Source organism: Rutilus rutilus (assembly GCF_951802725.1).
Source record: "Rutilus rutilus genome assembly, chromosome: 1".
Classification (NCBI taxonomy): Eukaryota; Metazoa; Chordata; class Actinopteri; order Cypriniformes; family Leuciscidae; genus Rutilus; species Rutilus rutilus.
In genome coordinates, this window is record NC_140209.1 from 77,187,310 (window position 1) to 77,202,730 (window position 15,421).

Consider the following 15,421-nt stretch of genomic DNA (forward strand, 5'->3'; position numbering starts at 1 on the left):
TCATGATCTGTGTCATAGTTATCATTTGAAAATGATCTGTCCAGAAGTCCAGCACATGGTCCTCATACACACAGAGTGGTTTTGCTCTTCCCACAGGTGGTAACTGATAATAATCTCCCACAGCTAATACAGATAAGCCACCAAAAGGTTTCTGGTTTCCTTTAATCTGTTGCAGTCTCCAGTTCACATAGGCAAACAACTGTTTTGACACCATTGATATTTCGTCGATAATTAAAATGTGTGCATTAGAAAGGTCTGCCCTGATTTCATCCAAGCTGTTTCCCAGGCCTTGGTATGGAGGCTTCAAGCTTCTTGGGAGTTTCAGAAGACAGTGCAGTGTTTTACCTGAGATGTTAAAGGCTGCAGTTCCTGTGAACGCTGTTAAAAGAACGGTTGGCTTGGAAATGTCAGTATGCTCTCGTATGCATGGAAGCCTGCGCAAAATCTTGGTTGCTTCTGCATAAATAGATTTGATAACGTGTGATTTACCAACTCCTGCTCCTCCATTCAAAAAATACAGAAATTGTTGTGGGTTTTCACCAGAGACACATCTTTTGCACCAGTCTCGGACTGCATAAAATATGGAAGCTTGTGTTTGATTCAAGCTCTGGTACATTTTGCGAATCTGTGCATGATTTTGTTGGGCAGCTTCCACGAGTGGCATAGCTGTGTTACTGACAGAGGTAGATGCTGTGTATTCAGGAATATCGTCCTGCTCGTTCACATCATTAGGATCAGTGGGTTCACGTTCCGATATGCTCTCCAAACGGATCAGTTCATTTGCTGGAGCCAATGTAGTCCATGCATCTTCAACTGGACCATTCTGTTCAAAATCCTCAATTGCCTTTTCTATAGCCTCGTTATGCTTTTCATATTTCTCACGGTTTTCGTTCACAATATTGTACACACGCTCCAGTTCATCAGTTCCTGGTAGTTTTACTGAAGCGAATGCATAAAATGATTCGTATGTCTGGAATCTGGCCGACTTCAGCTGCTCATCTGAGCGATATGGCAAGTAAAGCTTTAGAAAAGTTCCATAGAATTTTTCTGGGTTTTTCTGCTGTGAAAAACGGGCAAATCTGATGACAGCAGGTTTTCCTCTTGTTCTTTTCTGTATGTGTCCCAAGTTTTTTTGAAGTGGTAAAACATTTTTACCTTTTGTCTTTCCTGCATAAACAATGCGATATTCACTTGCAAATTCAGCCATGCACATGTTCTCAAATTCAGGTCTGTTAGGTCTGGCTTTGTACTTTTCTGGCAATCCTGTCATCCACACATTCTCTATGTCGTCATCCATGCTCTCCAAGCACCTCATTGGTAAACTCATCTTTACAGCGTTGTCATCAGTTGGTATGAATATGACAGCACGTGATGATGATTTTAATTTTAGACTGCATGTGCGAGCGACTGCCTCCTGAGCACTGACTTCTCTGTTCTTTGAATATGCATTCATGACCTGCTTCATGCACTCACGTTCAGACAGGTTATCATGGCTTGAGTCTTTTATCACTCTCTTTAGGTAATCACTCATCTCATGCTCAGCTTTTGAAATGTACGAGACAATATACATGATGCAGCTGTAGGGGTTCAGAATGAACTGTATGTCCATGTTTGCATCCCAGGCTCTTAACAACATTGGATTATAGCCGTTAACCCAGCAGTCCTGTGGTCGTCTCTCCATGAATATTGAACTTGATGTAGAAATAGTATCGATATGTTTCTCATAGTCTTCATAAGTCATGTTTACTTCATGAAGCAGCTGTCTAATGCTATCAAAACTCTGAGTCGAGTCATTCAGTAGATCCCACACCTTCTGCAGCTGCTCTTTTGCAAAACTGGCATAATTTCTTTCCTCTGATTCATTCCCTTCATCATCATTCTCTGCAGGAGGAGGCCTGGGGCGTGATATCATTGTTCTTTTAATGGGTGGTTTAGGAAATCCAAACCGGCAGTGCTTCTTGTTCTTTCTACAGGATTTTGAGTGGTTACGACTGTGCATCTGCACTTCACTTACAATTTTATGTAGTTCTGGGTCTTTGTCTGGGTCTGGTAATTTGCATGAGATGTATTTATCAATGAAATCACACACATCCTGATCTTGATCTTTTTCAAATTCTGGAGCATCTTTCACCCAAAATAAGCAGTGAATGTGTGGAGAGCCACGTAGCTGGAACTCTACTCTGTAAAAGAAGTCAATTACTTCACCGATAGGTCGAGCAGGTGAATTGATCAAATCTCTCATCAAGGCTTCAACTCGCTTTTCAAAAATTCTCATCGCCGTCACAGGGTTACTTCTGAGGATTTCACATTTTTCGGACCAGTCTAATTCAGCAAAGTTCACAGTTTCACCTTGTTGTGCTTTAATAGCAGTAATCACATCAGGCCATCTCATCTCAGCAGCACTAAACGTACAGAAAAATGTAGGAGTGCCCAGCTGTCTCAGCATAGCAAACAGATCACGGAGAGATTTCTCCCAGTATGCTGGAGTCCCTCTTAATGGTTGCATGAATCGTGTAGCTTCCTTATTTATTATAAGCTTTTCTAACTCCTGTTTGTCCTGCAGCATTGAACAGTTTATTCTGCGTCCATCACGGGTCATGGGTTTTCCTTTCCGTAGTTGGATAGACATACTAGAAGTTGCCATGTTAATTTCAGTCACAAACTGCGCAAAGAAGATATAGTTGGTATCCTTCGCACAACGATTGTCAATAGAGAATAGTCTAGAGTTAAAGTATCTGCTGGGGGAAACATGTTTTGCTCTACCAGGCTCATCAAAGGTGTTCTTGCCATCTGGAAACTGCACTGGAAACGCCATAGACTCAAGTTTAGGAATTTTGAAAGTGTTTACAGGAGAGTTTCTCTCTGCTGGGGCAATGCAAAATATTCCATCATCATAAGACAACAGCTGCTGGCCGAGATCTGGGGGCTGAAGACATGTGTCTAAGGCAAGGCCTCTCGATTGCTCTTCTGCAGTAGTGTCATCATTAGAATCATTGTGTGCATTCTCATTGCTCTGTTCTTCAGTGTTCTCAATATCCATTTCCTCATCAGGAGATGTGATTTCATTTGCACACTCTTCATGCTCATTAAACATTTCCTCATCAGGAGCACTGATGTCATTTGCACACTCTTCATGCTCATTAAACATTTCCTCATCAGGAGCACTGATGTCATTTGCACACTCTTCATGCTCATTAAACATTTCCTCATCAGGAGCACTGATGTCATTTGCACACTCTTCATGCTCATTAAACATTTCCTCATCAGGAGCACTGATGTCATTTGCACACTCTTCATGCTCATTAAACATTTCTTCTTCAGAGAGTTCTGCATTAATGAAGATATCTTTATATTCTGAATGGATATCTTTTAACTTTCTTAAAGCAGACAAAACCTTTTGCATGTTCAAAGTCTGAAACTGATAGTGCCCTTGGTAACACAGACGTCTTTTGAGTTTCACTGTAAGCAGTTGTGATTCACTTCTTGGTCTGGGTAAAGAATTCACTGTTGTTTCTACTTCAGATGCAACAGAAATCACGGCACCTTTTATAGCTCTTTGCTGGCCTTTCGGTAGTGTAACAATCTTAGCAAAAGGAATGTACTTTGCAATAACGTGTCTTTCAAGAACATTCAAATCGCAGAGTTCTGGAGGAATGGGAGCGAACTGAAGATTATTTGCTAAAGCAATGTCTGGCATCAGACCTCTCAGTAGTGTGTTATGGCAGCAGTGACAGATCCACTCGGTTTTCCTGTTCTCCAAGGCACATTGATCAGGGCAGTCGGAGCACACGTGAACATAGTTTCCAGTCAAGCAAACTGAAGCAACTGTCGGGTTCTTCTGATAGCGCTCACGATCACATGATTTGACTTGATTAGAGAAGAGCGCTCTGGCACAGCATGTGCAGACATAAGTTGGTCCCTGTTTTATAACAGCTCTGAAAACATTTAAAGCTCTTAACACAGTCGGATCTTGTACTGCGTCAGGCTGGGTATTTTGTAATGTGTCTCTCTGCTGGTGCATTTTTTTGTATTTGCGCTGTATTTCTTGTGCACAGCATACTGTGTGAAGTACCTTGAGTGCAGATATTTTGTTTTTAGATTTGAATAAATTATATTCTTTCTGACGAGCCCTAAAATGTACATCACAGTGATAACGTTGTTTAAAAATGTTCTTCCTTTTTTCAAAGAAGTTAGGATCATTTTTGCATCTGTTTGTATAATGGTCTATTTGCCTTTGCCTAAAAATTGGATCCTTTGAATATCGATCAACAAGATATTGCCTATGCTGTTTCTTATATTTAGCATTGTTCCTATAATTTCTCAATATATAGTCCTTCTGTCTCTCTCTGAATTGTTCATCATTCCTGTAGTTTCTAATTATATAGTTTTTTTGTTTCTCCCTGAATTGTTCATCATTCCTGTAGTTTCTAATTATATAGCTCTTTTGTTTCTCCCTGAATTGTTCATCATTCCTGTAGTTTCTAATTATATAGTTCTTTTGTTTTGCCCTGAATTGTTCATCATTCCTGTAGTTTCTAATTATATAGCTCTTTTGTTTCTCCCTGAATTGTTCATCATTCCTGTAGTTTCTAATTATATAGCTCTTTTGTTTCCCCCTGAACTGTTTGTCATTCTTGTAATTGCTGGTTACAGTACTCTTCTTTCGCTCTCTGTATTCATTAATATGTTTATAATTGTTTTTCATGGCTTGTTTGTGGTGTTCTCTGTAAATTGCATTATTACAATATTTGTTCTTCATGGCTTGTTTATTAATTTCCTTATATGTTTTATAATTATGGATTTTGAGTTTAGTCTGTTTTTTGATGGAACTCATTCCTTCATGCCTTTTTGAACTGTAAGCCTTTCGCCTTTGAGTCTTGTTCAGTTTTTTAAATTTCTTATGTAAGTCAGTTGATTTTGAATATTGTTGATTTGGAGCTGACGATGCACTCTGTGAAAGCATATCAGGAAATGTTTTACTGAATGACACATTTTTATATCTGTCGCTATCTTGAGTGACGGAAGTTGTAACTTTGATTTTATACTGATTAGTCAAGTCGACTTGTTCATCAGTTGATGCGTCACTGTTAACAGTAGTCTCAGATAGTAGTTGAAATGGATCTTGGACTTGAACATCCAGTTGTGAGACATCAGTAGACCTGCACTGTTCTTTGTTTGACAGAGCTTCGTTCTCAGAAGAGGTGGATGGTTGCACATCTTGGACTTGAACATCCAGTTGTGAGACATCAGCAGAACTGCATTGTTCTTTGTTTGACAGAGCTTCGTTCTCAAAAGAGGTGGATGGTTGCACATCACGTTCAAGCTCACAGCAGTTCAGGGAGACTTCAGGACGTACACTTCTTTCAGTTATCCGGTTAATGAACGATACAGGCAGCAGATCAAATTGTTGCTGGTCTATCAAATCGAAACACCCTTGAAACAATAGCATTAGCCTCTCGATCAGGTCTTCTAAACGGAAGAAGGTCAACATCACGGCCGTACCTGTGCTTTCATCTTCAGGCATTCCATATGCTGATCTGCAGTGAGGATCAAAATAACCAAACCTCCCTGAGCGATCTCTGAATACGGCGATACACGTGGTTCCACACATCAGCAACGTGTCACTCACATCAAGTCTGAGGCATTGCAGAGTATTCTCAAGGTTTTCATACTCGCCTAGGACAGGTGAATCTTTCAGAAATCCAATTCTCTGAGGATGTTTCAGGATGTTGTAGCAGGCAGAATTGGTCTTAACTGTGCTTGGCAGCTCATCAAAGTTTAAAAAATTAGCCACAAATTGTCGTTTGCTCTGCAATGTTCGTTTGACACTAGTGTAAACTGCATCACCGCTCTGTAAAATACGGTCTAAATCGAAACTGCGCAACTCATTACATTCATTATGGACAGCTAGGAACATTAAGGCATTGCAAGTACACTGACGGCTTCTGGAGTAAATGTTGTACCTGGAATCGCTTTGACAGTGGGATGCTGTAACAGACAGAACATAAGCATTTTCATCATTCATACCCCTTCCAGAAGTACTGCTACTGGTGCCACATGAAGCTTCTAGGTTTCTGCGCTGTTTCTGAGATTGACTCCTCTTTCCTTTTCTTGGCATGGTGATGTTTCAGCACTTGGAATGTAGTAAATATATGAATAATGTATTTAGTTATTGATTATTGAATGTATACTGATATATGAAATGAAACTCAAAGGTAATAAAATCTTATCAGTTATGTCGAAAAGTTGATGTAGTCGTCAAATTGATGGTCCTTGAAGAACACGAAAACAGTGAAAACAGTGAAGTACATTTAACTCCCTTGTTAATTATTTCTGAAGATGTCGCTATGTTTTCGTACTTGTGGTTTGAGATTATGATTTATTCAGGATGTAAGATTGATTGTAAATCTTTGTGGTATCAAATATCAATAGTGTATCAAGTTTTCCAGAATCATAGATAGTCATAGATCAAAAATCATGGATTCTGGCCTTTTTTCCAAGATGCGTTGGCAAGCTAAGCTTAGGTGCAAGCAGGGTATAGCAGATCTACATTTGCATCTTGCAGTTTATAGTGCGGGCAAGCAAAAGCAGCAAGCAGTGTAGCAGCATTTGATGTGGCAGGCCAGTTATCAGTTTGGAAGAGAAACGATGGAAGATGCAGTTGTTAAAATGAGTAAGCAAGATAAAGGTTTGAGAGGAAAATATAAAGGTATATGGACAGGAAAGGACAGGACAGGTTTAGGACATACACAAAATTATTATTAATAACTATTAATATCACTTGAACTATTTTTTTTTAGCATAACTTGTTACACATAAGTGCAGAGAGATTAACAATATTATAAAGAAATGACTAATGACTCTGATTAACATGCTACTGTGATTTTAAAGGGTTACTTACATAGACAGCAGTAGCAAACTTACAAATCAGCAATGTCACCTTTGAGAAAAAAAAAAACTAGTTTCAGAATATCCACATTATAATCCTCACATCTAAGGAGGGGAACAAAACATGCAAAACATGCAGGTTTTTATCTGACAGTTAACATGATGATTATGAAAACATGAATTACCTCGAAAATGAAGGTGCTGATGGCCACACTTGGCAGTGGGGAGAAGGAGGCAGTGAAAGAGGACAAGGCAACAATCTAGTAAGAAAAAAAATTGATCTTCCGCATATGCATACATTAAAGCTTAGCAAAAAAAATTAAAATAATTATTATTTAATGCGGATCTGTACCTACTACTAGGGCCTACCCGACAACGGAAGTTCAAAATGCTTAGTTGTCACGTGATTCGCGTAGACCTCAGATAGTTCCAGGAAGTGCTTCGGAATCAACTAGCATGCTTTAAAACACAAGTTTATTTGATTCAGATAATCTGATAATATACAATCTTATTCTTTAAACGTCTTATCTTTTAAAACTGCATCACAAACGGTCTGTTCTACCGCATTGCTGTTACTTCCGGGAACTATTGAAAGGCTCTACGAGCCGCCATTGCTGTAAAAAGCGTTCCATTGTAGTCAATGAGACTATATGGCTCTGGGCCTACCCAGACCCTGTCATTGAGGATCTGTTGCTTGGCAACCGTTCTAAACATTGCCGAACTATTGCTTTGCTGATTCATTAACGTTACTTGTATATGTTTTCATAAATGCTTAATTTTTTCGGTGTTTTTGTGTGTTTATTTAATGAAACGTTTGCATTTATATACATATATTTAATGGTAGGGCTATAAGCTATGTAAAATGATTTTGAAACAGCTAAGCTATGGGGATTTTATACATTCCTGCCTTAACGACTTTAACTGATCTAAAATCACTGTAAACTGCAGCTTCACATGGCTTATTGCTTTTTAATTGTACTCAATTTCTTTAACAACCAACCATTTTTACAATTTTCAACTGCATAATTGTCTCTCAAATCTTGCAGACTCACCTCAGGAGAGAACCGCCTGACCGGATGAATCCAGAATGACAGCTCATTAGTTATGCAAAGTTCCAACGCTCTTCATTGGCCAGCCGTTAGACTAATACCATTGGCGTACCTTTGTTTTAGAGAAAGTGTGTGGGACAGGAGTAGGTGTTTGTGTGTGTGTGTGTGTGTGTGTGCGTGCGTGCGTGCGTGCGTGCGTGTGTGTGTGTGTGTGTGTGTGTGTATCCATAAATCAATTTCAATATAGCCTTCGTTGACTTTAATGTATCGCCATGTTTAATGTGATAGTTTAATTTACAGCTGCTAATATTACAATGTATAGCCTTCTAATCCACCCTTTGCAGTATATTCTGCCTTATTCTGTTAATTATGTATGCCTTAATTAGGCTAAAGTGCAAGCCCGTTGTATTGGAAGAAGCTATTTAAACTAACTTCGGCAACTGTGACATCTGTTTGGAACATACAAAAAAAGACGGAACTTGACCCGTCTTCGAGTCCGCCTTATGCCGATATCTTTTTCATACTGTATTTGAAAGGCATTTATTTTCAATAAAAAAAAAAAATCGAAAAAATCCGAAAAGTAGAAATAAAGTGTCCAGCGTTATTAACATTGTTATAACTTTAATGTGTTTTTGTCCTGGATGCAAATGCTCTGTCAGCTCTCGATTTTTTCTATATTATAATATTTTTTTTTTTTTTTTTTTTTTTTTTTAAGACAAATTAGAGATAGATAGGCTAGATAATGACAGTCAAAACAGAGATACATGTTAACTTTACAGATTCTCCATCGGCAGGCCTAGAACCACAGTCATCACCATCACAACATTGTATTTATTTATTCATTTATTTATTTATTTTGCCTGGGAAATATAACAAGGTATGATGATATAAATGTACATCTTAAATAGATTTTATTTAATAAATATTTTAATTTATTTTTAAGTTGATAAGACTTAAATTATTACTCACGTGCGAGTCAGGAAAGTTCTCAACAGTCAACACCATTGTATCATTTTATTTATTAATTTATTTATTTAGCCAGGGAAATATAACAAGGCATGCTGACATAAAGGTATATTTTAAATAGAGTATATTGAATAAATATTTTAATTTATTTTTAAATTGATGAGACTTAAATTATTACTCGCGTGCGAGTCCCGAAAGGTCTAGAAACGGTCAACACCATCGTATCATTTTATTTATTTATTTAGCCAGGGAAATATAACAAGGCATGATGATATAAAGATATATTTTAAATAGATTATTTTAAATAAATATTGGAATTTATTTTTATATTGACAACACTTAAATTATTACTCGCGTGCGAGTCCCGAAAGGTCTAGCCTATTAGAAAACAGTTAACGCCATCATTTTATTTATTTATTTATTTATTTAGCCAGGGAAATGTAACAAGGCATGATGATATAAAGATACATTTTAAATGTATTATTTTAAATAAATAATGGAATTTATTTTTATATTGACAACACTTAAATTATTACTCGCGTGCGAGTCCCGAAAGGTCTAGCCTATTAGAAAACAGTTAACGCCATCATATAATTTTATTTATTTATTTATTTATTTAGCCAGGGAAATGTAACAAGGCATGATGATATAAAGATACATTTTAAATAGATTATTTTAAATAAATATTGGAATTTATTTTTATATTGACAACACTTAAATTATTACTCGCGTGCGAGTCCCGAAAGGTCTAGCCTATTAGAAAACAGTTAACGCCATCATATCATTTTATTAATTTATTTATTTATTTAGCCAGGGAAATGTAACAAGGCATGATGATATAAAGATACATTTTAAATAGATTATTTAAAATAAATATTGGAATTTATTTTTATATTGACAACACTTAAATTATTACTCGCGTGCGAGTCCCGAAAGGTCTAGCCTATTAGAAAACAGTTAACGCCATCATATCATTTTATTAATTTATTTATTTATTTAGCCAGGGAAATGTAACAAGGCATGATGATATAAAGATACATTTTAAATAGATTATTTAAAATAAATATTGGAATTTATTTTTATATTGATAACAAAATTATTACTCGCGTGGAAGTCACGCGAAAGAACCAGAGGTTATATAAAGTGGTGTCCGTGACCTGGGCGCATTGCTGCCGCTGGACTTCAGACTGGACAAGTGGACGGAGAGAAAACTTTTCCTGAAGTAAGTAATTTTACCGAACCAATTTATTTAAATGACTTTACATAATAGGATACTAAAATGTAGCCTATAAACCCTCTACAGATTTTATTTTAATAATATTAAAAAAATAATACAATATATAGGGCTATAGCCTATTCTAACCCAAACAGTCAGAGGGAAAAGTTCGTTTTTCACACGGTAATTTTAATAACAAAAATGATCATTTCAAATTATAAATAACCGCTTTCCCATATTTTTTCCATTTCCCCAGCTTTTTTCCATTTTTCAGCCATTTTGCCAACATTTTTCATGGTAAATGTGGTACATTTAGGCCTACTGTACAAACATTTGCATAATAATACCGTTAATGGTCGTTTATTCCGTTATATAGGCCTATGTGTGACGTCATTCTAAATGTAGGCCTATTTTTCAAATAATGTCTTTGTGTAAATACCGTTAATTCAGTTATAAATGCGTGACGTCATTTGCACTAAGGGTGCAGTTCTGGAAGGCTTGCCTGTCAGCGCGCGAGCTCCCTCTCACACACGCTGAGAGCTATAGTTAAACTACATTAAACTACTACTGCTGCTGATATACTACTACAACTGATAATAAATAAATAAATGAAAATTTTTTTAGGCTCATGAATCTTTTATCTTTTGATTGATCAATCATGAATTCTTACAATGAAAATAAAACATTTAGGAAAAAAGAGGAAATGTCAGAAATCACATTTAGATAAAGCAATGGTCATAATAATAATAATAGCTATAATTGTTGTTGTTGTTGTTTTTACTAAGATATCTGTTATGTTTTTCCTTACCCCCAGAATGGCCCATCCATACGTAACACCGGAGAAACTGACAGTTAAATGTGTTAGGACCAATACAATCAAAACAGCGGTCTCATTTGTGGGTAAAGGCTCACAAATTGAATTGGCACAATTTGAGAATGCATCATTCTGTGCCCTCACAGATGGGAATAGGGCCATTCTTCATAAGAAGAATGGCCCTACTCCTGAATTTGAAGAGGGACACTCTTACATTATAAAAAACTGTACCCTTGCTAAAAGAAATGAGCAGCTTTATGTGCTGTTAAGTCGCTCATCATTCAAATTTAGAACAGCAACTATAGTAGTGTCAGAAGAGGCTGAGAAAGCTGCACTAGATGCCCTGTGTCCACCCTCTCGTGATGTCACTGGCGAGGAGGAGAACCTGTACACTGTTGGTGGTTTTCTAAGCATCAAAGGAAAGGTGGAGAAAGTGAGTTGATATCTATGTATTTATCTATCTGTCGGTATGTTAGTCTGCTCTACTTTTTAATATAGCATTCTAAATTAAGAGATACTGTACATGTTATTGTACTAAACCACTGTGCTTTAATTTTGCAGCTGCAGAAACCAAGGATGACACGGATGGACGTCCCGATTCGAGACCTAAAGATGAGGTGTGGGGAAACCCTTCTAGAGGTCTCTCTATGGAGGGAGCAGTCTCTGTTGGAGCTCCACGAAGGAGACTTCGTACACATAAGTCACCTTCGTGGAACTGTTGAGCAGAATGGAAGAGGAAAGTTCCATTCCTCCAACAGGACAACCGTCAAGGTACTTATGATCTATCTATCTATCTATCTATCTATCTATCTATCTATCTATCTATCTATCTATCTATCTATCTTGTTGTTGTTTTCATGATTGGAACACATTCATTCCTTATCTAACACACACTTGCACTAGTAATCTGTAATTTTATTTTTTATGAATCCAGATAGAGGAGATTGAACCAACTGAAGAAGAGATCGAGGTAGTGGGGGTGACCGAGGTCGAAAACTCCTGCCACATTTTGAGCGTGGACGATAGAATTTTCCAAATTCCACCGCAGCTGTACTCCGGTACAATTGATGCAATTATTAAAGAGCTGCCAATGAAAATTACATTGGTGCACAAAAATAACCGAGTTATTACTTTTAAATAAAAATCGGAAGGTTATAAAAATGTAAATAGTTATGCTTGTTTTTAGTTTTTTTTTTAGTTATTTGTTTTTATGTGAGCAAGTTGTAAGTTATGTATGTTTAAGTAATTAGTTATATGTTTATTATTGTTCAGATGTTTTTGTTCAGTATATTCATTATTGTTTTTTTTGTTACATTGTTTATAATGTAATATTATATATATATATATATATATGTTTTTTATATATATTGTAATTTGTTACATTGTTTATTACTTTATTGTATATACATACAGCCTATATATATTTATGTCTATTTATATTTATATTGTTATATTGTTATATATTGTTATTTATTGTTTTATTAAAAAACATATTGCACAATCATTAAGGCTGTGTCTGTGACTTCACTGCCCCACAGATGGGTTCAAAAACATAAATCTTAATGCTAATGGCCAAAATTTAGAATATTTAAATTTTTAAATGCTTTAAAATATATATCGTATGCTAACCAACGCTGTAATATTTTGATCCAAAATTCAAATATTATTAGGCTACAATTGAAAATAACGGTTTTCTATTTTAGTAATATATTTTCTATAACATAGTAGTTATATACGGGAAGGCCTTGGTAGGCCTACTCACACTTTATGCAGCACACTTATCAAGCTGTCGTCAACAATGAAACAAGTAGTGATTTATGTTTTTCAGGTACAGATATTGAACAATTAAATGTAAAATAAGACTATACTCTTCTTCACTGTATACATTAATGTAATTAATGCAATTTATCTGTGTTACATGAAAGTTATTTTCTCTTTTGCTGTTTGATTAACATTGGTGGTACCAAGCAGCTGTTGGTTAGGCTGCTATCAATTGCACAGACAATGATATCGGTTTTCTTTCTCAATACAGGTCACAGTGTTTATGAAGATACTTGCCAAGACAGGCATTTTGACTTATTATATAGCCTATAATAATATACTATACTTTTGCGTGCACGTGTCTGTACAAGTTCAAGCTCAAAAAAGAGAAAGAATAAGGCTTGAATTCGGCGTTCACGTGCTGTCTGCGTGGCTCTGTGTGCGCGCACAAAACAGCGCGTGAGTTCCAGTCTTGTTCTTGGCTTGATGTTTAAACTGACAGGACTTAAAAACACATGCAAATGGTAAAATTTCACTCTATGATGCGTAAATTTAGCCATTAATCCGCGAATCATATCGGTTCCGAACCGAAACCTATCAGTATCAACTAATATCCTATACGTTCATGACATTGCGATATCGATGCCTAAACGTTATATTGTGCTGCAATCATCATGATTGCTATCTTACCATATATGTAGGAAAATCCTACTTCAGTAGGCAAGTAAACGTGTCCGTGTCCCCAAAAATGTTGGTAGTAGGCTATTTAAAAATGCTACATATTTTACGAGTTGCCCAATGAATTAATTCTGGGCACAATATGCATACCTGCTCTTCCTCTCGCATCTCTCCATCTCTCATTCTCTTTATCTTGTAGCCTATATCTTCCTTTCCCAAAGCTGAGCTTGAAACTGATTCTTGGTTCTTTGCAAACTGATTATTTCGGTCTGTCGCTTCTATCTTAAAACAGCTGTTTTGACTCTTATCTCGCACTGTGTGCCCGTTAAGTTAATTCCAACTGACGTGCTTCACGCTTCAGTTAACGCTGGAATTCGTGCTCGGCTCGCGCTTCTGTGAACATAAAGCTCGCCAGCTGTGATATGATTGGTCATCTGGTCACTCACTGTTTGAGTGCTGAAGCAGCTCAGATGAGAAGGTCGGTAATCATCGCGAGACTCACGACTCGTGGACGCGATGTGCGAATCATTGCCACCCGCACCACATTCAAGTTAAAATTAGGCTATTATTTCACAACCTTCATTATATAGCCTACAGAAAAATTACAGCGGTCCGGACCCGGCCCTGAGTGACAATGGCACTTAATAATAATGCAGGTCTATGGTCACCCCCTCAAAGATCATGCACAGAGAAGTCCAAATTAAACAATTCCCCATTGTAAGCACAAATTGATGGCCTAAGACAAGAAACGAGCAGTTTGTGTGAGAAAACGAACAGTATTTATATCGCTTTTACCTCTACACAACGACGTCCAAGTGATCTGAGGGCCCTTCCTGGTGTGTGACTTGTGTGCGCGTTCTGGCTTAGTTTGCGCAAGCGCCGGAAAGTGTACAAGAGGTAAAAACGATAAATACTGTTCGTTTTCTTTTGGATTTAAAAATTGTTTAATTTGGACTTCTCCCATGCTCTCTGAGGTGGTGACCACAGACCTGCATTATATGACTGACAGACAAGTAGTTCATGTCGTTCACCAAATCAGGCATTTTGCTTAGTGATCCACTTGGTTGTGAGTAGTGTTAACACTACTGTTGTGGTTTTAAACTCATTTTTCTTTTGTTTTCGAGTAAACGTCTTCTACCCATTGGCTCTAGATGTCCCTCTCAACAGCGCAGCAATACATTAAAATTATTTATTTGATTTATTTACCAGTTAATACTTTGAGAAACTGCACAAAAAAATCACACTATTCCACAATATTCAACACAATTTTACTGAGGAAATAAATGAATAATAATAATTATTTAAAAATAGCCTAGCCTTATATAAATTTGACATAAATTTGGCCTGGTATAACTTAACTAAAGGTATACCATTGCTAGGCATGTTCCCCGAACCATACCGTAGGAAGCTGCTTAAGATATACCTTTTTATCTTACGTGCGACGTTTCCACGGACGCTGTCCGTGACGGTGGTGCTGAATTGGTTGATATCAATGGCTCGAGAATCTATTGTTCTCTCGTCCAGGGGTTTTACTGCATTATGTGAGAAAGCGGTGTTCTTTATAAAAGAAGCACTTCAGAAATAGTTGAAATTGAATTTATTAGGACTCATGAGATATTATTAAAAAATAATCCAAACTATAATAGCCTTTAATAGCCTATCCTACATATTTAAAAATTGTATCACATATTGCTGCCATAATAACCATTTAAATGTTTATGTGCTTTCTGCTCTTTCTTTTTTGTATGTTTACAACTCTCATACCCCCACTACCACCTAGCACCCTCCCGAGTTCGTGCTTGTCAGTGCGTGTGTAGGCCTACCAGATTTTTTGTGAACGCACCCTTTTCTTCAGCATTGAAGTATCATTTTCTTTTTCTTGGTTGTTTTTGACCTCCTAGCTGTGGTTGTTAACCGAGGAATTGGAAGCTTGTTAGATTTTCTTTCCGCCATCACGCTTTGTACAAACCAACACCACTGCGATTGCAAACTTCAGGCATGTGTTATTGTAACGTGCGCGAAAGGGGAGGGGGAGGTGGGGTATCTGTG

At 37.0% G+C, this 15,421-nt stretch overlaps 1 protein-coding gene across 2 annotated transcripts; it reads left to right on the forward strand.

Annotated features, from left to right (window-relative positions):
- The first annotated feature begins 6,933 nt into the window (after positions 1-6,933).
- On the forward strand, positions 6,934-12,807 carry LOC311294335 (uncharacterized protein). Of its 2 annotated transcripts, XM_084415144.1 has the most exons (4): positions 6,934-7,151; positions 7,935-11,366; positions 11,495-11,704; positions 11,868-12,807. In XM_084415144.1, the coding sequence occupies exons 2-4, from the start codon at positions 10,791-10,793 to the stop codon at positions 12,072-12,074; spliced, it is 993 nt and encodes a 330-aa protein (XP_084271270.1). In that variant the 5' UTR covers positions 6,934-7,151; positions 7,935-10,790; the 3' UTR covers positions 12,075-12,807. The 2 variants fall into 2 exon arrangements, with proteins under 2 accessions (XP_084271270.1, XP_084271269.1); XM_084415143.1 differs by lacking the exon at positions 6,934-7,151 and having other exon boundaries at positions 7,859-11,366.
- The last annotated feature ends 2,614 nt before the right edge of the window (positions 12,808-15,421 follow it).